The sequence below is a fragment of the Brachyhypopomus gauderio genome, chromosome 20, assembly GCF_052324685.1.
Source record: "Brachyhypopomus gauderio isolate BG-103 chromosome 20, BGAUD_0.2, whole genome shotgun sequence".
Lineage (NCBI taxonomy): Eukaryota > Metazoa > Chordata > Actinopteri > Gymnotiformes > Hypopomidae > Brachyhypopomus > Brachyhypopomus gauderio.
In genome coordinates this window covers 5,093,542-5,117,278 of record NC_135230.1, presented here as the reverse complement: position 1 = coordinate 5,117,278, position 23,737 = coordinate 5,093,542, and the positions used below count along the sequence as shown (strand labels likewise).

At 42.9% G+C, this 23,737-nt stretch overlaps 1 protein-coding gene across 8 annotated transcripts in view; it reads right to left on the bottom strand.

Annotated features, from left to right (window-relative positions):
* The window catches only part of LOC143484634 (uncharacterized), a 143,543-nt gene that overhangs the window by 105,570 nt on the left and 14,236 nt on the right, over window positions 1–23,737 (bottom strand). For 7 of the 8 annotated variants that reach the window (XR_013122667.1, XR_013122668.1, XR_013122669.1 and 4 more), the window contains exons 5-8: window positions 16,032–16,121; window positions 12,927–13,092; window positions 7,522–7,695; window positions 4,440–4,613 (exon numbers count right to left, since the gene is read on the bottom strand). Coding sequence is in view for 4 of the 8 variants with exons in the window: in XM_076983457.1 (XP_076839572.1) it covers window positions 4,440–4,613; window positions 7,522–7,695; window positions 12,927–13,092; window positions 16,032–16,121 (604 nt within the window). In the remaining 4 variants the exon portion in view is untranslated. The remainder of the gene's footprint in view (window positions 1–4,439; window positions 4,614–7,521; window positions 7,696–12,926; window positions 13,093–16,031; window positions 16,122–23,737) is intronic. The other variant, XR_013122670.1, reaches the window with a different exon arrangement.

The window sequence follows — 23,737 nt, the reverse complement described above, 5'->3', positions numbered from 1 at the left end:
ACTTTGCATATTGTTATCACTATATATTGTTATCACTATACTATATATTATACAGAATTGTTATAATTGCCATTTAAACCTGTACATAAAAACAAAGTTGTCCTCCAAAGATGGGGGGGTGGAGGTGGGCCAAAAAAAAAATAATAATAATAATAATGTGCGTTCGCGCAGTGTCTTGTGCTCGTCTTTGTCTAAAGTTTCATGCCAGTGTGAGTGTATCTGTGTTTTGCTCACTCTCCGTTTGGAGCTTACACATCTGTTCTGTTCAAATGAACGTTCTGTGTTACACCGTCATATCTCGTCGTGCCTCCTCCCTCGGGTGTGACATCATAGTTAACTAGACTTGCATTTCCTGAAGGAAATACTATAGGGCATGAAAAGGTGTGCCCCCTCTGCTCCATCTGCCCCTCTGCTCCATCTGCTCTATCTGCCCCATCTGCCCCATCTGCCCCATCAGCCCCTCTGCCCCATCTGCCCCATCTGCCCCATTTGCCCCTCTCCCTCATTTGCACCATCAGCCCCTCTGCCCCATTTGCCCCTCTGAGCCATCTGCCCCTCTCCCTCATCTGCCCCTCTGCTCCATCTGCCCCATCTGCCCCGCTGCTCCATCTGCCCCGCTGCTCCATCTGCCCCGCTGCTCCATCTGCCCCATTTGCCCCTCTGCTCCATCTGCCCCGCTGCTCCATCTGCCCCGCTACTCCATCTGCCCCGCTGCTCCATCTGCCCCCCTGCTCCATCTGCCCCCCTGCTCCATCTGCCCCCCTGCTCCATCTCCCTCGTCTGCCCCTCTCCCTCGTCTGCCCCTCTCCCTCGTCTGCCCCTCTGCTCCATCTGCCCCTCTGCTCCATCTGCTCCATCTGCCCCTCTCCTCCATTTGCCCCTCTGCTCCATCTGCCCCATCTGCCCCTCTGCCCCATCTGCCCCTTTGCTCCATCTGCCCCTTTGCCCCTCACCCTCATCTGCCCCTTTGCCCCATCTGCCCCATTTGCCCCTCACCCTCATCTGCCCCTTTGCCCCATCTGCTCCATCTGCCCCATTTGCCCCTCACCCTCATCTGCCCCTCTGCTCCATCTGCCCCATCTGCCCCTCTGCTCCATCTGCCCCTCTGCCCCATCTGCCCCTCTGCTCCATCTGCCCCTCTGCTCCATCTGCCCCTCTACTCCATCTGCCCCTCTGCTCCATCTGCCCCTCTGCTCCATCTGGCCCATCTGCCCCTCTGCTCCATCTGCATGTATGTATGTGTGTGTGTCTGTGTCATTGACTGTATATATAATGGACGGTACGTCACCGTTGACTCCCATTGTGAGTTTTTGAAGCCACCAAGATGGCCGCACGGATTGAAAATTGAAAATTGGAGCCAGAGCATGAGAGATGCATGTGTGTGCGCGTGCGTGTGTGGGGGAGGGGGAGAGACATTCAAAAATAACTGACACTCTAGAGGGTTTTCCATCCACCAAGTTTTTGCGCATTTTGAAAATGCGCATGAAAAAAGCTGGATGGAAAAAGACCAAAATTCGAAAAAAGCCTCAAAGATCGCAAAAAGATTTTTACGCTAGGAGGAGGTGGAAAAGTTAGACTATCGCATCGCCAAAATTCGGAAAAACTGGATGGAAAAGGGTTTTTCGCATAAACGATGACGTATCATGCCTCAAGTCATGTGATTCTGTACATGATCGCGATGTAAAGATGACAAATGCATACAAAAACAGTTCTGGACAGAGCAAAAATTGAATTTAACTTCTCCATGTATAGAAAAGAAAAAGAAAAAAATGCTTCAAAACCTTTCACGTTCTTTCACGTGATCTAAAGTTTATTCGCATAACTGTAATGAATGGAAACAAGGCTTAATTTGCATTTTTTTCTGCCGAAACTTGGAAATTGCGCATTATTTTTTCGAAAGGTTTGGATGGAAACCCGGCTTCTGTCTCTGCCACTCTGAGTGGAGAAGCCTTATTTTATGTGATTTGCACCCTCCGAACAAACGGTCGTAGTTCAGGACCCATTTAACCTATCGCTTCACCGAAGAGATTGTGTGAGAGAGGACCCCTTGCTGATGATTTTGATATATTTTGGTGTGGTTTGACACAAAAATTACTGATTTATGACAAGTTAAAAACACACAAAAATCTCAACAAAGCTGATTCTGATTCTGATATATTTATATGGGGGCCAATGGGGCAGTTTTCTGTGTCTAGTGCCAAACAAATGCTCATAACTCTAAAACTAATTCATCAAATGATTAGATATCTCGGCGTGACAGAAAGGACAAGTTTCTCTCCCATTTAAAATTTAAATGGAGCTTCTAGGTCAAGGTGTAAGGATTTTACAGCAGTTTATCCAAGAACGTTTTGATCATTTTTTATGCCAGCTCACTCTAACTGGCAGTGATGATTTGAAATTCTGAACATTCCACCATTCATTTTAATAGGGCCATTTTTCATTTTTAAACTTAATTTTATTAAAATCTATAACTCTAATCGACTCCAAAAATGGATAGCACACCACACAGAGCCGAGACCTTCGAAACGTAGTTCGAACTGAGTCTGTATGTTAAGCGGTTCGGGCCGCATTAATTGCAGAAATTTGGAGAAAAGGAATAACAATATAGGGCTTTTCAAGCTCTATAATGAAAAAAAATTCAAGCGTTAAAAAATTCAAAAGATTTTTTTCAATTTGCTCAAATTCGATTGGCCAAATTTGGCTCACAAAATATGCGTGCAAAATTTTGCGTGCAAAAATACGAGTTCAAAGATATTCAGAGTAAATATCCAGGACACAAAGGATGAGCAATCGATTCAAGTCTCCAATCGAACCAACATACAACCAATCATGCTCCACTGGTCACGTGAATGCGGTGTTTGAAGCCACAGGCAGACAGAGGGAGAGTTATGACGGCACACAGGATCGGCTCCTCTTCGGTGAGTGTATTTACTGCTTTTTTGTCTTTTGTGGTGTTTTTAAGATTCAGTAAGAGACAGTAAGAGACAGTAAACGACGTGTTGCACATCAGAGGTTTGACTGATCTTTTTTTTTTACTCGCTCCAGCTTGTTTTCTACCCACCAAAAAAGCGTAGTCTATGTAGTCAATGTAGCTGCGTATGTGTGTCTGTCCGTCAGTCCACACTGTGCTTTATGATATTATATTTATCATAAAATCATTACATTCGTTTATTACTTCCTTACCAGTCGAGTAGTTGTTTTCTTTCTGAGCTGTCTTCATTAAGCAGGGTAATCATGATGTTATAGAACTGTCTCTAGGGGGTAATGGTTAGTGAAGAGAGCTTTGGACAAAATGGGCGTTGGTTTGATTCCCACGACTGACAGGCGAATTGGTGTTCTTTATAAATATATATAAATATATATTAGTGGTGGGCCATTAACGGGGGTCGTTAATTTGATAATCTTATCGGGCGATATAAAAATTATCGCCGTTAATCTATTCTTAAAGTTGGGTTGGGAACTGGGTCAAAATGGGTAAGCAAACTATGATGACTTTCAACTTGATAGTTTAGCTCGGCTGTATTCCTAACCAGATTGCACAGTAGGGGCGAGAACTAGTTTTCAAACCTGTGAATTACAAATCATACGTGTTTACATGGATGCAGCCACGAAGTCGCCAGGTTTGCTTCATGGAAAATTCATTTTTAGGAACGTAAAGTGTTACTGGATCGGAGCTCGGAGCGGTCGTTTTCTGCATGGTCCTAGTACTAGATTTGTCGCTATTTAAATATTTCTTTTTAACCGTTAAAACTACAGAGGACCAAAACCGGCTTATGAAAAAGTCCCCCCCAAATTACGTCCGTGAAGTTAAATGTACTAAATGTTGGCTTACATTTCAAGTATCATGTTTAGCTGAATAAACATGTTATCAACCCCTTTTAATGTACAGTATGTAGGCTTACAAATTCATGTTTAACTGAATAAACCATTGAACACGAGTAGCCTACATTTTATTGAGCATGTTTTTCTTCAAATATCAAAGTAGAACAGCTTTCTCAAGCAGTCATTGATGCATTTTGGAAACAGGAGATGAGCCCCTGGTCTAATGCACCCTCTGTATTAAGAAACCCTATCTCAAAAACTGACTTTTAGTCATTACTTGGGTAGCACGCATATGAGCCATTTTAATATAGATTAATCTAGATTAATTTCAAGATTTCAGTGAGATTAATCTAGATTTAAAAAATTAATCTATGCCCACCCCTAATATATATATATAAATCTTTCTATCCGAGTTTACTTTTGTATAAGGAATTTATTTTTTCATTTACTCTTTTGTTTATTACTCTAAACAGGTAATTGGACTGGTCACTGTAGGTAATAGTACAATTGTAATTGTACAGTGTAATTGTGATACACTATAGGTAATTGGACTGGTTTGTATTAGCATTTCTAATTTTCTAATTTTCATTTTCTAGAATGAATTCACATAATCTCACCTGAGTATCTCCAGGTTACAGTGTGAACTCTTCAGTCCAGCAGAGAGCTGCTCCACTCCTGAATCCTGCATCTTGCTGTAACTAAAGTCCAGCTCTTTCAGGGAAGAGTTTTCTGTTTGTAGAGCTGAGGTGAGGTATTTGCAAGACAACACAGTAAGATTACAGTCAGATAATCTGCAAAAAGGAATAAATACAGTACAGTTTAGTCTGATATCCAGTCACACAGAAGAAAAATATTTCAGATCTTTGACATTTGTATTGTGTCTTTCTCTTTTATTAGATTTATTATTATGGGTTTCTTCAGTGACTGCACTTCTAGTCAATTTAGTTTTGGATATAATTAGACCAGTGAAAAAAATCCCTGCGTGTATTGATACTGTCACAGTCTGTACCTGACTCCTCCCTCTGGTCTGTTTGTGTGTGTTTGTGGGTGTGGTTCTGTGTGTGTGTGTTTGTGTGTGTAGTTCTTTGTGTGCCTGTCGCTTGCCTTTGTCATGCTCAGTCTCTGCTTTGTGTGTGTGTGTGTGTGTGTGTGTGTGTATGTGTATTAAGATCTGCATGTGAAACCCAACAACTCAACCTTGTCATCCTGCCTCACACCTTGTATTGATACGTTTGTTCCTTTAACCCTCTGTGTTTTATTCAGTAGTGATCTATATATAGTGCTGCAAAATCTATGTAAAATGTTTTGTAAAAATACATTTAAACACAATACCAGTGAAAAGTTTTAACTTTTATGAACAGACAATTACAGCATTTGATTCATTATTTATACTATTTATCAGACATGTGGCCTCGAGTCACATGACTTGGACTCGAGTCCGACTCGAGTCACTAAACTGATGACTTGTAACTTGACTTGACAACATCACTGAAGACTTGTGACTTGACTTGGACTTTACCTTTACTGACTTGGACTTGGAATCGGACTTGAGCTTTAAGACTTGAAATCCTTATTTTAACATAATAAATAAGTAATACAGAATCACATAACTGGATCATTTTGTATTAAATGGTGCTGTAAAATGTGAACTGCTCAGCTTAGTTTATCCGTAACCTAGTAGTGAAGTTCTGCAGCCGATCGGGGGAGAGGGGGAGGGGGGCAGCAGCGTTGAATTTGTGCGGAGAGGACAAGCAACATGCTCCCAAATATTATCCTGTTCAATTATAAAGATTATGCTGTTGTGAATAAAATAAGAATTACGACATTACGTAGAAAAGTTACCTCCCTCCTGCCTGGGTGATTATACTTTTGCGAGAGACCGTAGTGCACGACTCCGCACAAGAGTGTTGGAATTTAGGCTAAAGTACTTGAAAACGCTTGAAATTGTAACTACTTCGTTTCACAACAAATATCTGTCTGACTGAACAGTTCTCCTGTATTACAAATACGAGCCTCTTGTAACTCCAGGACGAAACATGAGAGAACGTGAAGACATTACTTTCAAAACGCCCAATCTTAAACAACCATTAAATAATGTGATTAAAAGCGAATTATTTCGAATCATTTCGAGTATATGTATAAATATTTAACTTAATTAAGTTTAATGTGCTGGGAAATATTGAAATGGACCTTGAAAGTGACGTACAAGTGCTTTAGTCATGGCCTGGCGGTTAGGGAACTGGTCTTGTGACCGGAGGGTTGTGGGTTCGATTCCCAGACAGGCCATGACTGAGGTGCCCTTGAGCAAAGCACCTAACCCCAACTGCTCCCCAGGCGCCAGGCTAGGGCTGCCCACCACTCTGGGCACGTGTGATCCACAGCCCCCTAGTAATCACTAGTGTGTGTGTTTGTGTGTTCTGACTGCACAGATGGGTTAAAAGCGGAGGACAAATTTCGATTGGGGTGTAAAAATCACAATTGACAAAATATGGCACATTTAATTCCACCCTGTAAAGGTGTATGAACCCTGCAAACATGACGCGCGTTGTCGATTCGCGAGGTCGTGCACCTCTCCAATTTTGTAACTTCGCGTCTCAGCGCAATGAACAAAGTCATGTTTGCAGGGTCAACTTTTTAATTTCTAAACCAATTTAACATGATGGTGTTGTTCTGTTTGTATTTAAAAGCTCTATCCAGTGGTGTGATTTAATTTGCCATTTTTGGATATTTAATTTTTGTAACATACCTACATAGCAGGTAATCTTACGGCTTATGTTTTTGCGATAGTGACTGATGAAAACAAGACAGCTTAATACCTTTTAAAACTCACCAGGATTCACTAAATTTGACTTGATCTTTAAATAATTTTCTGGAAGAGGACCCCCAGATAACTCCATTATATAAACATTTATGTACATTTATTGCTCAGGTGTTGCATTTGTTGCAAATATATTTTATAAATGTGTTTATTGTGTAGAATTAGGCAAAAGAGGCCTTGACCCAACTACACATTATCAGTAATTGCTGGCATTGTCTTTTGCTAGGAAAGATTTTCAGTCAAATGAAAATTTCTTGCTTTAACCCATGGGTTACGGACGGACGAAAGTCACTGGGAGGGGGGAGGGGGCGGTAGGTGACGACGACAATTGCGACAACATCTCACTCAAGCGAACCGAAACACTCAAACGCCTAACGTTAGTCTGACTAACTTAATATATTACTAATCACCTGCATCAATTGTGTTAAATATTGAAATTACATTTGGTGACTTGACTGGGACTTGAAGTTTAAGACTTGGACTTGACTCGAGACTTGATTGTATTGACTTGGGACTTGACTCGAGACTTCATTGTGAAGACTCGAAACTTACTTGTTACTTGCAACTTAGTGACTTGTTCACATGTCTGCTATTTATGATTTTTAATTTCCAACTTGACTCTTTGCAACAAACATGACCCTTTGACAAAACATGACTCATGACAAAAAAATACTTTGGTATCTGATTTATATTTCAACGGTAGAGGAGTTTTATTTTAAATTTTTAAGGAGAAACACAGACCTTTGTGAAACTGTCTTACAATGAGTTAACATCTTAAATTCCCATTCGAATGAATTCATGAATAAAATTTTTGCACGGAATGAATTATTGAATTGTTAATCAGCTCTGCTTATTCAAGAATGAACTCACAATAAACTCACCTGAGTGTCTCCAGTTTACAGTGTGAACTCTTCAGTCCAGCAGAGAGCTGCTCCACTCCTGATTCCTGCAGGGTGCTATAACTGAAGTCCAGCTCTTTTAGGGATGATTTATCTGTTTGTAAAGGTGATGCAAGTGATTTGCAAAACTCCTCAGTGAGGTTACAGTGAGTTAATCTGCAAAGGAGGAGTAAAAACAAAAGTCAAAGCAGACATAGGAATTCTGTGTTTTTGACTGTCTGCATGACATCATGAATCAGACATGAATTACTGTACTGTTAAGAACAGCACTCAGTCTCTCCCATAGGGAGATTGGCTACACCTGTCGCTCATTGCCACACCCTGATTCCTGCTATTTATACGCCTGCCTCTCACATCCAGGTTGCAAAGTATTGCAGACTATACTAGGGATGCACCGAAAATTTTCGGCCAAAATGGCTTAAATGTGCATTTTCGGTTTTCAGCCGAAATACTTTCATCACCGAAACAACACGGCCGAAACAATGTGCTGTGATAACGCAAGCAAAAATCGCCACCTGCACGTGTTTATTTGGATAAAGGCTAGCAAAAAAGTTTTCCACTGATGGCGCCAAGGCAAAGGACATTTCACCAAAAATTATGTAACTCGTTGCCTTAGACGATCAGCCGTTCTCTGTCGTAGAGGATGCTGGGTTCGTAGGCTAATGGAGCACATTGAGCCCCGTTATGTTTTGCCGAGCAGACGACATTTCTCAGAAGTGTGTTTACCTGAGCGGTTTAATGTTGTTGCAACTCACGTCACGTTTTTATGAGAGAATTTATGTTTATCTTTCAGGCCAGTCAGTTATAATAAAATTTAACTTAAAATACATATATTTATCCTCTCAGATAAAAACAGTCTGCAAGCAAGTTAAATTTCATTAGTGGTCGGCCGTTGTCAGCGTTATCGCCGTTAATGGCCCACCACTAAATTTATTTTATAATATGTATTACTGTAATGCAGTGCTAAATAAATATTTTCAAATCAAATTTTGTAGTTGATTTATTCTTTGAATAGCAATGCCTTGACTAATAATTGGCATAATGTATTTCGGTGTTTCGGTGTTTCGGTTTTCGGCCTTGGTTTCCTCATTTTCGGTTTTCGGTTTCGGCTAAGAATTTTCTTTTCGGTGCATCCCTAGACTATACCGTGTACTGAGCGTTCTATCTCCGTGATTGTCTCTCTGTGTTCTGTGTTTGCTCCTAGACCACGTACCCTGCCTAGCCCTCCTGTACCTCCCAGACTCTGCTCTCTCGGTGTGACCCTGGACCGGCCCTACAATCCGTGCATCACTGCTGTGTATCGTGTCTCTAGCTGTGTGTTGTATTGTTCACCTTGTGTGATATTACCTCCATCAATAAAGGAGGCGCTGTTACACATTTGGATCCTCCTCTGTCTAGTGTGTTCGTAACTTGTACCTTGTGCGTGCAATACAACTGCATGCTTTTATTTTGAAGGCAACAGCTGCATTTTGCCATTCTGACAAATGTGTGTGCAACCATTTTTAGAGATGTTGTTCAGCTGGTGTCACAGCGCTGTTCGTCCCCGACATCACCGTCCAGCACTCGGTGGTGGACATGTGGTTATATGTCAATTGTTTTGTTTAGTTTAGTCAATGTCTTCCTCAGGTGATGTGTGTTAGACATCAGTAGCCACATCACCTGGGGGCTATGTGATTATATTTAGCCTTATTCTGTTTGTGATGAAAAAAAGATATTCTATTTTTGTACTACATCAACTTCAAATACAGTCTCTGTAGTGAAGTGTCTCTCATTTCTGAAAAGTCATCTCAAAATTAGGTGGAATACCACCTAATGATAATGATTATTATTCAATTCAATTCAATTCTATTTATAAAGCACTTTTAAAACAACAGAGGCTGCAACAAAGTGCTGAACACTGTAGATATACAACAGACATATAAATCACAGAACAGAACAGTAGACCAATAAAACCATACCAGTTAAATAATAAGCAATAAACATTAAAAAATAAATTAAATAAAACCATACACAAATAATATGCAGGAGTAAAAATTATGTTAAATGAAAGGCCAAGGAATAAAAGTGGGTTTTGAGGCTAGTTTTAAAAGTGGACAATGAAGAGGCCTGTCTAATAAAAACTGGCAATTCGTTCCATAATTTCACAGGGCGCGTTGAAAAGGCTCGATCCCCTCTGAGCTTAAGCCTGGACCTCGGTACCTCCAGGAGTAGCTGATCAGCTGACCGGAGGCACCGTGTGGGCACATGCAGATGGAGGAGCTCAGAGAGGTAAGGCGGGGGGAGTCCATTTAAGGATTTAAAAACAAATAAGAGAATCTTAAAATGAATTCTAAAGTGCACAGGCAGCCAGTGGTGGGAGGCCAGAATGGGAGTTATGTGCTCCCTCTTGCGTGACCCCATTAGTAGCCAGGCAGCTGCGTTCTGCACCGACTGGAAACGTTTAAGGGAAGACTGGCTGACTCCAAAATAAAGTGCATTACAGTAATCCAGCTGAGATGTAATGAAGGCATGGATTACTGTTTCAAAGTGCTCATGTGCTAAAATGGACTTCACCTTCGCCACTTGCCTTAGGTGATAAAAGCAGGACCTCACTACTGCGCCAATCTGGCTATCCAGTTTAAAATCACTGTCCATTTTAAAACCCAAGTTAGAAATGACTTTCCTCTCATACTGCTTCAGGGGGCCCAATTCTACAAGGGTGTGGGCTTCACAGAAACCGCTGGGACCAAACACCATTACTTCAGTTTTTTCTTCATTAAAATGTAAAGAGCTTACAGACATCCAGGCTTTAATGTCCTTGAGACATAAGAGAAGAGGTTTAATAGAAAATGCATCTTTCTTTTTCAATGGGACATAAATCTGGGTGTCATCAGCGTAGCAATGGAAGGCAATGCCATGTTTTCTTAAAATGGAACCCAGTGGGAGCAGATAGAGGGAGAACAGTAGAGGTCCTAAAATAGAGCCCTGTGGAACCCCATATGGCAGGGGAACAGAGGAGGATTTACAATTCGCCAGCTTCACACACAGGGTTCTACCTGACAAATATGACCTAAACCATTCCAAAGCCACCCCGCAAATGCCCACTAAATTCTGCAACCTGGAAATTAAAATGTTGTGATCCACTGTGTCAAATGCTGCAGTGAGATCTAACAACAAAAGCATCACATGGTCACCAGCGTCATTGGACAGGAGGATATCATTAAAACCCTAATAAGTGTTGATTCTGTGCTATGACGTGTTTTAAAACCAGACTAAAAAACCTCCAGGATCTTTTGTTCATCCAAATAGGATTTCAGCTGGGTATTGACCACTTTTTCCAATATTTTTGAAATAAAAGTCAACTTGGAAATGGGCCTATAATTAGCTAGAACTGTGGGATCAAGGCCAGGTTTTTTAAGCAGGGGATGCACTGCTGCATGTTTAAAACTTTTGGGAACAACACCAGATGACAAACTGCTGTTAATAATGGTTAAAACCATTATTCCCAGTATAGGGGCCCTATACTGGGAAAAACCTCTTTTAAAAATGAGGAGGCACAGTGTCATATGGTGATCCTGAAGGCTTTATCTGGCCCACCACATCTTCCAGGTTCGACAGAGTCACCGGCTCAAAAAATTTAAGAACAGCCAGGCTTGGGGCAGTGTCAGATGGGTCAAAGGCAGGAGCTGTTATAAGAGCTCTGGCAGGGACAACCTTATCTATGAAAAATTGCAAAAAGTGGTTACACGTTTCAGGAGAATCCTCCAAGCAGAGTGCCTGAAGGGCCCTTAGAACAGAGTCAATGGTCTTAAACAGTACATGTGGGTTATGCTGATTTGTGATTATAATTTTGGCCAGATATTCCCTTTTAGCTTCTTTAATGATGTTTTGATAAGAACGCCAGGTTTTGAAATGAAACCTGCAGTTTGTCTTTCTTCCATTTGCGCTCGGCTCTGCGGCACACCCACTTTGCTGCAAGAGCTCTGTCCACCCTGAACCAGGGCTCAGGTTTAACTCTCGGCTGTCTGGATTTTAAAGGAGCCACAGAGTCCAGAATGGTTTGGCAGGAGGAGTGAAATCTAGAGCTAAGCTCCTCCGTATCAATAGGTACTGAGTCCGGACTGTCTCTAAGTAGATTGAATGCAGTAGAGAACTGAGCAGCAGTGAAGGGGTTAAAGCTCCGACAGAGCCAAGCAGGAGCACAAGATTTAACAGATTTAGCTCCGGATAAAACCACGTCAAATAAAACAGATCAGAAAAGCCACTGTTACACACCTATAAGTTTAACACAGACAGACCATAGGAGAGAACCAGATCTAAAGTATGTCCATGTTCATGTGTGGGACCGGACACCCACTGTATTAGATTAAAAGAATCAATGATGTTTAAAAATTCCGTTACCAGTGGCTTATCAGGACAGCACACATGTATGTTAAAATCCCCGACAATAAGGACACGATCGTAGTTTGGCATATACCTACATAGCGCACTGTCTACATTTAAAATCCTTATTGTACACAGTCGCCGTTCCTCCACCTCGTCCAGACATCCGCGGCGAATTAAAATAAATACATCCAGTCGGTAAAAGTTCAGCCAAAGCGCTGTACTCACCCACACCAATCCAAGTCTCAGTCACACAGAGAAAATCCAGATTTTGAGCGCCGAAAAAGTCCCTTAGGATTAAAGTTTTGTTTACCATTGATCTGGCGTTTACCAGGGCAATCCTGGTCGGGATTTGGGCCTGTGGTTCTGCAAGTCTTGGGGCCCGGGGGCTTCAAATTTTTGTGAATTACCCCGCACTGGCGGAGCCGAGGAGAGCAGGTGCGGTGAGGGAAATAGTCCCTGTCAAATCCGGCGACAGGCACCAGAAAAGTGCCGATGGGCTCCACAAAACGTCCGATCACAGCAGGTGGAATACACAATCCCCTATTCGTCCGACGACTGGACAAAGAGCCCGACAGGCAGATCTTCAGCTTTACAAGCCAACCGCTACGTCTATCACGGCGGCGCTGGCACTTCCGACGAGACGCCGGAGCCGACGCCCGGCACAGGCAAGATGGGATACCCAAGAGTAAAGTAGATCGGGTTTTCTGTCCGTTGTAATCACACGCACCTAGATGGGTGACTATATTTTTAATGTCCATGAGAGATTTACGGTCGTACACCAGTACAGAATTACTTTGTGAAAATCCAACGCTTAATAACAGCAAAAACACAAACCAAATTGTAGGTAGCAGACGGCCCGCCACACACACCGGCGCCATCTTGCCACGCTATGCCATTATATTATCATTTTATTCATTCATCATATACTGTATATGTCATTTGTGGTCCCCCATCCTTTAATACATCAATATTAATTATTAACTTCAGTAAATCTCCTTGTGTAACTGTTATGGATCACTCACCGAGCTTTTCTACAGTTGGTGACAGCTGGGATGAGTCTCCTATAACCCTCCTCTGATGTGTTGTATTTATTCAGGTTCCACTCATTCCTCACATACTGTGAGTGGAGACGCAGGTAGGATACAGCTGAACACTGTACAGGAGAAAGCTGCTTCTTTGATGATTTCACTGGAAATATATAGAAAGAAAGGAAGGATTTAAGATACTGTAAAACAGAGACTGGAACAAATGTCTTTTAAAACTGCCTTAAATGAAGAGCGGGATTAGTGATTTGATTAGCAGATTAGATGATTAAAATCTGATATTAGTCATTCATGAATATTAATCAGCTGTTGGCAATAATCATTCATGAATATTCGTTAGGTATAGCATGTGAGGACTTTATACTTGATTGTCACTGTAATAAATTACAGCAATCTAGAACATAACATTTAGGTGTGATCCAGTTATTGTTATGCACATAATATCTGGGTCTAAAGTATTTTTACAAGATTAAGATGTAAGACAAATATTGATATATTAAACAAAATTCATTGTGCATTAAAACTATGAGCATTATTTCAGGTGATCACACCCGATCACATCTTTGACCATCCAACTCCATTAAAACAGTAAAACATTCATGAGAAATGCCACTGAGGTACCAGTAAGGTTTGTACTTGCTGACAGGTAATGATATAATGATATAATGACCTGAAAGGTAATGACCTGATATTTAGTGTGTTAGATATTGTGTGACTGCGTGAGTGATCACTGAGGCTCTCATTTCACATCTCTGAACATTTCATATATTAACAATCTAGAGCTGATTTTCTAGCCCTGAGAAAATACTGACTGACATTTGTGACCTGGGGACTGGGCTACATTAATTTTTCTAATTTACAAAAATACATTAGACACTAACTAATATGGAAATAATAGCATGGATGTGATGTCAGAAAGAATACACACGAGCGTTCTACTGGTCCGATGTCAGTCACCTAACATTCCTGATATACTGCTAATAGTTAGAACTATAGAATTAATAGAATTATAAAGCCTTCAGTCAATGATGGAAACTATGGAATGCTACACTCTTCAAAGGGGAGTTAAGGTAAACAATATATATAATTATTAGGGGTGGGACGCGATTAAAAAAATTAATCGAATTAATCGGAAGCTTTGTAATTAATTAATCGAAATTAATCGCATTTTAATCGCATTTCAGTATTTAACATGAGAAATATTAATTTACGTTTGAATGATGAATGAATCAATGAACATAATCATAAACTTCAACATCTTGTTTATTTTTCCACCAGTCTACTACACAGACCAATAGATGAATGCAGAAAACAGTTCAGAACACTGGAAATTCTGACCAAAAATGTTGTTTAATTTTGGGAGTTTTGCTCAGGATATTGGAAGAATTTAAGTAAATCAGAAGATGTTTTTAAATACCATTTTAGATGGTATATTTTTCTTTAATTTCCCAGGCCTCTGCCACAGACATCTCCATAGTGCCTAGAAGTGGTCTTCTGCATGCTCAAAGCAAATGACTGGATCTTCATCATCTATAGATTCATCATCTATAATATGAGCTGTCACACCAAGATCATTCTTGTTGCTAACAGAGGTCCAGTGATCCCCAGTCAGAGCCACATTTGTGGTGCTCTTCACAATAACCTGTTTTACTTCCCTTTCCTCATCATACAGCTGCTGGATTTTCTTCGACATTGTCTTTCTGGACGGTAGTTTGTAACTTGCATCAGTTGACGCAATGTGCAGCGCTTCGACGTCTTTATCTTCGACCACAGAGAGCGAACAACACAAATATGACGCGTCATGTATAAACACGTGCGGAGTCGCGCGCTATGGTCACTCGCGAAAGTTTAATCCAGTCTTAATGGTCCAATGAAGGTAATTTAAAAACCACGACATTTCCTCACTTAAAAAAACCCCGGGATGCCCTGGACAGGATGTGAAATATGGACATGTCCCAGGAAATACGGACGTACTATCGTACTAGAAATACATTTAGCAGCTAAGTTATCATTACTGACCTGTGCGTTAGCCCCAACATGTTTTGTGTTGAGGTGGTAACGAAGGGTGGAAGTGCTCCTGTGATAAGCGAACTCCTTCCTACATAAAGTGCAAATAACACTATTTGTGTTTGTACTTCCATCTGGAAGTTTCTTATATTTAAATTTCCCATCCACCAGCGTAGCCTCTTCAGTCATCTCCATCATCGTCCATATAATCTGTATGTCTGGAACTCGTGCACTGAGAAACATTCCACGGTGCAAAAGTGTCTTATGCGTTAAATGCGTTAATTTTTTTAGTGCGTTAATTTTCCTGTAATTAATTAATCGAAATTAACGCGGTAAAGTCCCACCACAAATAATTATTAATGTAAAATAATTAAAAAATGTTTTCTCAGGTTTTAGAATGAGACAATTTAGCTTTTTAAATGGCAGTTGCAGAGATTTGGACATTCTGAGTCTCGTTGTAACGCAGCATGCGCTGCGGAGCATTGAGACAGACACAAATGCTGAGAAGAGCGAGATTTATTACAGGGCATTCTATAATCGAGGTCGTAGTCACAGGCAGGGATCAAAATGGGTGAGCCATCCAGGTTAGACAGGTACAGGGGCATGATCACAGACAGTCACAAAACAGGGCAGGGTAACACTGAACAGGGAGCAGACAACAAATATGATTACCACAAGGCAGCGATGACAGAGCACACATCCACAAACACCAAACCACGATCGAATATTAATCCACAAATGAACGAATAACCTACAAGGGGCTAGGGAAACACAGGGACTATAAGTACACAGAACTAACAAGACACAGCTGATCACACTGACAACATGGGCATGGCAGACAGACGGAAACCAGGGCAACAGACAAGCAGGGCGGGACTAATGGGCAGGGAACAACACAGACACTAGGAACAGGGACACCGGAGTGACAGCCAAGAGAGGGGGGCGTAGCCCTACGTGACACTCCTGCAATTCTTTGAATTCTTCACCATCATTCTACACACCCACAGTGAACCAAATATGGACAATATATGAAATATTATGACAGTTATTCCTGAAAAATATTCATTATAAATGTACCTTTCCAGATGTAAGCTGCAAATGCAATAATCATAACACCACAAACTGAAATGCAGATGACAGCAATCTTCCATGTGTGAAAACCTTTTCCTGAAAAGAAACCACATAACTTTAGCATATAAACGTCAGCAAACATATAATTAAATGTTGTTTAACATACATGAACTATAAAATACATTTCACAAAACCTTATTAATTTATAGCTTCACTGCTATTCATCACTATACAGTCCGATCATCTCTGAAAATAAATCATGTAAATTGTCCCTGCACAGCTAAAGATACTGCAGACATTGTCAGTGAGGCTACTATGAAGACAGTAAATCTGAAAATGTGTAAATGTCAGACACTTAGAAACAGAGAGGTAACATTACAAAATATACAATAAGAATTTTGTTTATCTGTAGGAGCAAACAGGTACTGAAAAAGAGTGAGTGAGTGAATGTGTGTGGGTGTGTGTGTGTGTGTGTGTGTGTGTGTGTGTGTGTACGCCCTGGCACAATGAAAAGGAAACTACACATTAGTCAGGGGTGGAAAGTAACTAATTACATTTACTCACGTTACTGTAATTAAGTACTTTTTATGAGTAATTTGTAATTTTCTGAGTAGTTTTTGAAATATGTAATTTTTACTTTTACTTGAGTACATTTTGACCCAAGTAGTTTTACTTCACTACATTTGAACGCCCTCACATTACTGAGTAAAAAAATATTGATGGTGAAAAATTAAATGCGGGCAGAAATGTAAACTTCTGAGTCCCAGAACTGAATGCCAATTGCATGGCCTTGCCTTGCGCGCGCCCTTTCCATTGTCTCATAATCAGGTCGTAATCTGGTGCACTTTTTGCCAAAAGGATGAGATTGTTCTATGGTGTGATTTTTGTTTCAATAGTTCCACAAAAGCAAAAGTAAATCCAAGAGCAGAAAGTATATGTTATGAATGCAAAACAGAAAAAAATATATCAAAAGTATATTTTTAAATATATAATTGGTTATTTGAAACTTATTTTCTTTTGCATTTTGACAAGTTTTTGGTTCCATTGTTTTTGTTTTTTTGGATTTTCCCAGTAAGGTCTTTTGCTTCTGGAATCTCTCTTTGCTTCTGCTTCGTTTTTTGCTTCTGACTTTTGGAACACATTTCACGTGTGGGAGGGGCTTAGATGAAGGCGTTCCTCTGCAATCTCCATTGGTCACTGATTCCGGACTGACACAGAGCTCCGAGACCGCCTCTGGAACCAAGCCACGCCCACCCCACCAGCTTCCCAGCGTTTTAAAACATGGCGGAACGTGGGGGTTCTGTTTCACAGTAGCATGTAAACTGAGTTTTACCATTAAAGTTTATACAAAGGTTTTAGTTAATTGCTAAATGGTCTGTAGATATTGCAAATGTATGGAATGGAATGGAAGAAAACAGGAAATGGAAGAAAACAGGAAAGAGAGAGTGACTGTGAGAATGGTGTAGGGAGTGGAGGTGGAGGAGATAGAGGATTAATGATGTGGTAGATTTTACAAATTTTTTCATGAAAAAATGTCATTAGGTAATTACAGGTGGCTGTTGAATAAAAGTGTGGGGGTAGAGGGGCTGTAGGTTGGAGAAATCCGTTGACTAGGTGAAACAATGTTTTAGTGTTCCCTTTGTTAGTATCAATTAAAACTGAGTAGTATGTAGATTTTGCACATTTTTTTAAACAAGATTTTAAACAATTTGTACTAATACATTTTAGCACTAGTGATCTTGAAGTTTACATGTAACATAATGATCATTCAGGATTGGGTAGAAGATAATGTAAAGATAATGTAAAAAATAATAATGTAAAAAAAGATAATGTAAAAAAACCCCCAAAAAGCAGTTGATGTGAAATCAATCATGCTCTGCTTTTTTGATTCAACAGGATCTTGTCTGACAAAGTACACAATGTTGAGCATATACATGGAAGTATTCAGGAGCTCCACAGTATTGTCCACTAGGTGTCTAACACATCTCCATAGTACTAAACACTAGGGGTGTAACGATACACTCTGCTCACGATTCGATTCGATTCACGATACTGAGGTCACGATTTGATTTTCTCACGATATTTTCTAAAAATGCAAATTAAGAAAATTATTTTTATTAAGTGTAAACAATGTAAAACAATGCACATTTCCATTAAAAAGGCCTCAGTCCCCTTGCAATTAAAGGTAATTACCAAGAACAGAGGTTTAATATTGTAAACAAAACACTTTTCTTTGGCTTCAGCATCTTAAATAGCCAAGTGAAAACAAATTATATTTTTTCTGAAACATAAGTGTACTTTCTTTTACACAAAAAACCTTCTTCTCTGCAATTAAAAGAATGAAGAATTATCTTTAAATTATGCTAATGCAACAAAATGATGCCACACCTCGGATTTAAAACACGACGGAGCATCCTCAATCTCAAATTCACCTGCCCCTGTTTCCATTGCAAACCGGAAGAAGCTGTAAACGGAGCGTGACGCATGACGTACTTGCAGGGATATAATCAATTGGCGCCCTCTGGTGTTAAAACAATGCAATTCATTTAAATGGAAAAAAAATAACAGAACGCACTCGCAATCGTCAGTCTCTACGATGCACATCGCTACATTTTTGAATCCCCATGCATCGTGCCACGATGTATCGTTACACCCCTACAAAACACTCATCCAAATGTGCAAAAAGACGTTGGTCACTATACATCAACAGCATGCCAGATTGTTTTTGCTAAAACAAAACAACAATGTTGAACATCTTATAGAAAGATCAAAGCATCTAATTATATGATTGGCTAGCAGCACTTTACTGGTTGTAATAGTGTTGTATTTTTGTTGACTTCCTGGTGCACTCTTCCTCTGAGTGGGGAATGACAATGACTCCATTACAAACAAGAGTTTATATATCTTCATAGAAGCTTTTGTAGCAGAATTCTCAGTTGAGGTACAGCAAGATGCAGATGATTGACATCAAAAATACGTAGTTTAGTGAACAAATAGTGACTACTGAACGTAGCACTCCATATGTACGTTGGCAAACACAAAGCAGACTCACAAAGACGAGCACAGGACAGGACCAACTCACAATATAAAGTATACTAACTACACAGCAAGCACTGCATGTAACACATTAGGTTGACGAGATGGGTGAATACATACACCAACAACCACACCCACAGGAAGTACATATATATGGACAGACATGTGCGCAGACTACACAGACACATGCCCGAAGAGAGGGGTCCAGGTTTGTACTGTGACAGACAACACATTTCTGGATCTGATACATAAATACAAAAAAATCATTTGGATATCATAGTTAAAGAGGCATTATTTCTCAAATATGAATCCTATCTGGGGAGGTTGTCATGGTACCTCTTGTTCTGAGAATGTATGCATGTTTCCCTGAAAGACCTTTTTGTATGTCGTGTGAATCTGAGTAAGACATATGTCAGGTCCTGCACTCCCCGATCTCGCCACCAGAGGTCTGACTCCCTGGAGTTTTAGTGTGGCCCAGCTGTCTGTCATTACACTGATTGAGAAGCATATTTAACACTGGAGCTCCTGAGATTTCAAGGTTCTGAGGACATCACCCCTCCTTCTCCTGCCCAATTAGCAGGACCATACATATGTTAATTTCAGAGCAAGACAGGAGCAGAAAGACAGGCAGGAGCTCTGTGGCAGGAGCTCTGTGGTGCACCAGGTCTAGTCTGTGTGCAGTCTGTGTGCACCAGGTCTAGTTTGTAGTCTAAAATAAATAAATAAAGTTTAGCCCTGTTTCGGCGTTATGTGTGAAGCGCTACATATTGACATAAGTATTATTTAGAGCGGTGAACCATTATCATTAGCGTGGTATTGGCGTTATGTATGAAGCAAGCGTCTCAGATTTTCTTGTGTATGCACTTCAATAGCACCACACATTTACATGGCTGAACCAACCTGTCATGTCTGGCTCCGCCCCTTTCTTGTACCTCGTTGTTTTTACGTTGTCACGCCCCCTCCCTGTCCAGCTGTACCGTGTTAGACAATCACAGTGTTCAATGAGTATGTGTGGGTATATATACAACCTATGTCACTACTTACCTTCGGGCATCATTATCGGTATTTCAGCTCCTGGTCATTCTTTGGTTGTTGTGTTTCTTCTACCTTCGAGTTTACTTACGGTTTATGGTGTTTTAGGTTTTCGGTATGTTGGGTCTCAGTATTGTGTAACGTGGTTTACGTCATGGGTTTGTTTGAGTGCGTGTTGCTTGTTAATGTAGTTCTGCAACGTGGTCGATGTTTAGGGTTTGTTTGAGTGCGTGTATCTAGTTCATGTAGTTTGTCTCCATAGTTTATGTTACAGGTTTGTTGGAGTGCGTGTTGCTTGTTCATGTAGTTCGATAACGTGGTTTATGTTACAGGTTTGTCTAGAGTGCGTGTATCTAGTTCATGTAGTTTGTCTCCATAGTTTATGTTACAGGTTTGTTGGAGTGCGTGTTGCTTGTTCATGTAGTTCGATAACGTGGTTTGTGTTACAGGTTTGTCTAGAGTGCGTGTATCTTGTTCATGTACGATCCCTTGTGCTGTTAGTAAGTTCTCTTCGTTCTGTTTGTATTTAGTTTTCGTGTTCGTGTATGGTTGTTTCTTGCTTCACGTATTCCTGTTCATGTCAGTGTATGCAACGTTAGTTGTACTCTTGTGTTTAGTCCGGTCTAGCACCTTTGTCGTTTCTGCTGTCTGAATTCAAGTGTGTGTTCTGTTTATCATGCCTCGTCGCTCACGTGCAACTCGCGTGTCCTCAGGCCATGTCAAACATGTAATAAACCCCACTAAGATCGTACGCTCTGCTTCGCATGTGTGTCCGCCCCTCTATGATACTACAGCCCCACCGTTACAGAATGATGCCCCTAGTAAGGACACAGCGAGCGAGTATCACGAGACTGTACTTCCTGAACCATACGTACAAGACGATTCACAGTTTAACATGTTTCCTGTGGATCTCCACTACAGGCTACAGAACGGCATACCGTTCGATTTGCCGTCGTCGATTAGCCCACCCCATGTGTATAATGGGGAGGGACCCCTCGAGGGGTTTATTCTGCAAAGCAGTTTGTTTTTTGCTTCTCTACTGTGCCCAGAGCCACCAGGTTTTGTAAAGGTTAGATTTCTGTTACAATTCCTTGAAGGAACAGCTCTACAATGGGCACATATATTAATGACAAAGAGAGCAGAGGAAATGAGAACCTTGGAGGGATTCTTTGGACTGCTCCGGGCTCGGTTTGGTACATACAACGCTAAGCAATGGAAACGCGATTGGTCCAACCCTGAGGAGGTAGCGGCCTTTAGGGCTGGATGGTTCTCCAGCGCTCCGTTGGCCGCCCTGCCTACGCCTGACGCCCTGCCTACGCCTGACGCCCTGCCTACGCCTGACGCCCTGCCTACGCCAGCGTCCGCGCCAGAGGTTCACGAGTGTCCTGCGTCCGCGCCAGAGGTTCACGAGTGTCCTGCGTCCGCGCCAGAGGTCCACGAGTGTCCTGCGTCCGCGCCAGAGGTCCACGAGTGTCCTGTGTCCGCGCCAGAGGTCCCGGAGTGGCCTGCCTGCGTGTGAGGCCACGGAAAGGTTGGCGAGTGTGCCACAGACCCAGGAGGGGTCTGCACCTGTTCCCTTGCCTTGTAGGTCTGAGCCATTGCCGCCTGTTCCTGCTACCCGGAGGGGTTCGACGCCGATGCTGCCGGTTCCTGCTTCGCCAGTTCTCACGCCCCGGACGGGGTTGACGCCAGCGCCGCCAGTTCCCGCTGCCCGTCAGCGGACCCCGCCTGTTCCCGCTGCCCGCCGGCGGACTCCGCCTGTTCCCGCTGCCCGCCGGCAGACCCCGCCTGTTCCCGCTGCCCGCCGGCGGACCCCGCCTGTTCCTGTCCCGGCGACCCAGGAAAGGTCGTCCCCGCCGGCTGCTGTACCGACGACCCAGGAGAGGTCGTCCTCGCCGGCTGCTGTACCGACGACCCAGGAGAGGTCGTCCTCGCCGGCTGCTGTACCGACGACCCAGGAGAGGTCGTCCTCGCCGGCTGCTGTACCGACGACCCAGGAGAGGTCGTCCTCGCCGGCTGCTGTCCCGGCGACCCAGGAGAGGTCGTCCTCGCCGGCTGCTGTCCCGGCGACCCAGGAGAGGTCGACCTCGCCGGCTGCTGCCCCGGCGACCCAGGAGAGGTCGTCCTCGCCGGCTGCTGTCCCGGCGACCCAGGAGAGGTCGTCCTCGCCGGCTGCTGTCCCGGCGACCCAGGAGAGGTCGTCCTCGCCGGCGCCTGTTCCCGCGACCCAGGAGAGGTCATCTACGCCGGCGCCTGTTCCCGCGACCCAGGAGAGGTCGTCCACGCCGGCGCCTGTTCCCGCGACCCAGGAGGGGTCGTCCACGCCGGCGCCTGTTCCCGCGACCCAGGAGAGGTCGTCCACGCCGGCGCCTGTTCCCGCGACCCAGGAGAGGTCGTCCACGCCGGCGCCTGTTCCCGCGACCCAGGAGAGGTCGTCCACGCCGGCGCCTGTTCCCGCAACCCGGACGGGGTCACCGCCACCGCTGTTGCCGCAGCCTGTTCGCGCGGCTCAGAGGGGGTCAGCATTGGACTCGGAGGCCCGGAAAGGGTCCGTACCTGCTACTGCGGTCCATGTTGGCTTGGGACTGGTCGAGAGGACCACACGGCCTGTGCTCAAGGGTTACCTGCCCGCTGCAGAAACACTGTTTAGGCCTGCAGAGGCCCACCAGACTACCCGAGAGACTCTGAGTGAGTCTGAGCTCCCTATAGGTTTCGACCCAAGGACTATGCCTCTTTTCTCATCGCCTGTTCCAGGATTTGTATTGGTCCCAGTTAGTGCTGTTATACCAGTGTCTGTGTGTGTTCCTATGCCTGTCCCAGTGGCTGGTGTCATCGTCTCTGTTCCGGTGGTTATGTGTCTTGCTCGTTATGTAACCCATCTTGTTCCTGTGCCCATTCATGTCGTGTGTCGTATACTTACCTCAGTGTTTTCTGCCTCTCGTGTTGCCAGTCCTGTTCTCCGGTCTGGTTCTGGTCCTGAGTCGCGCACTGGTCCGGTCCCGGCTTCTTCTTGCCCGTCTGTGTTTTCGGTTTCGGTCCCTGGTTCGTCAGCTACTATCCTCCCACATCTGTCATTCGTGTCTGGTCCTACCCCCAAATCTTCTGTGTCTGCATTCTCTTGTTTGGCTGATCCTGTGTCCTAGGGTATGGTTCCCCTCATTGATTGTCCTTGTTCTGCCTGGTTGTGTGGTTGTTTGTGTTGCTTCGTTCCTGTTTTGGTTTTTGGTCATTGGTGGGTGGTTTTCTTTTGGCGGGGGTTTTCGGTTTCTTGTGTGCGCACCCTGGTGGAGTGCGCCTTTGTGGGGGGGTTCTGTCATGTCTGGCTCCGCCCCTTTCTTGTACCTCGTTGTTTTTACGTTGTCACGCCCCCTCCCTGTCCAGCTGTACCGTGTTAGACAATCACAGTGTTCAATGAGTATGTGTGGGTATATATACAACCTATGTCACTACTTACCTTCGGGCATCATTATCGGTATTTCAGCTCCTGGTCATTCTTTGGTTGTTGTGTTTCTTCTACCTTCGAGTTTACTTACGGTTTATGGTGTTTTAGGTTTTCGGTATGTTGGGTCTCAGTATTGTGTAACGTGGTTTACGTCATGGGTTTGTTTGAGTGCGTGTTGCTTGTTAATGTAGTTCTGCAACGT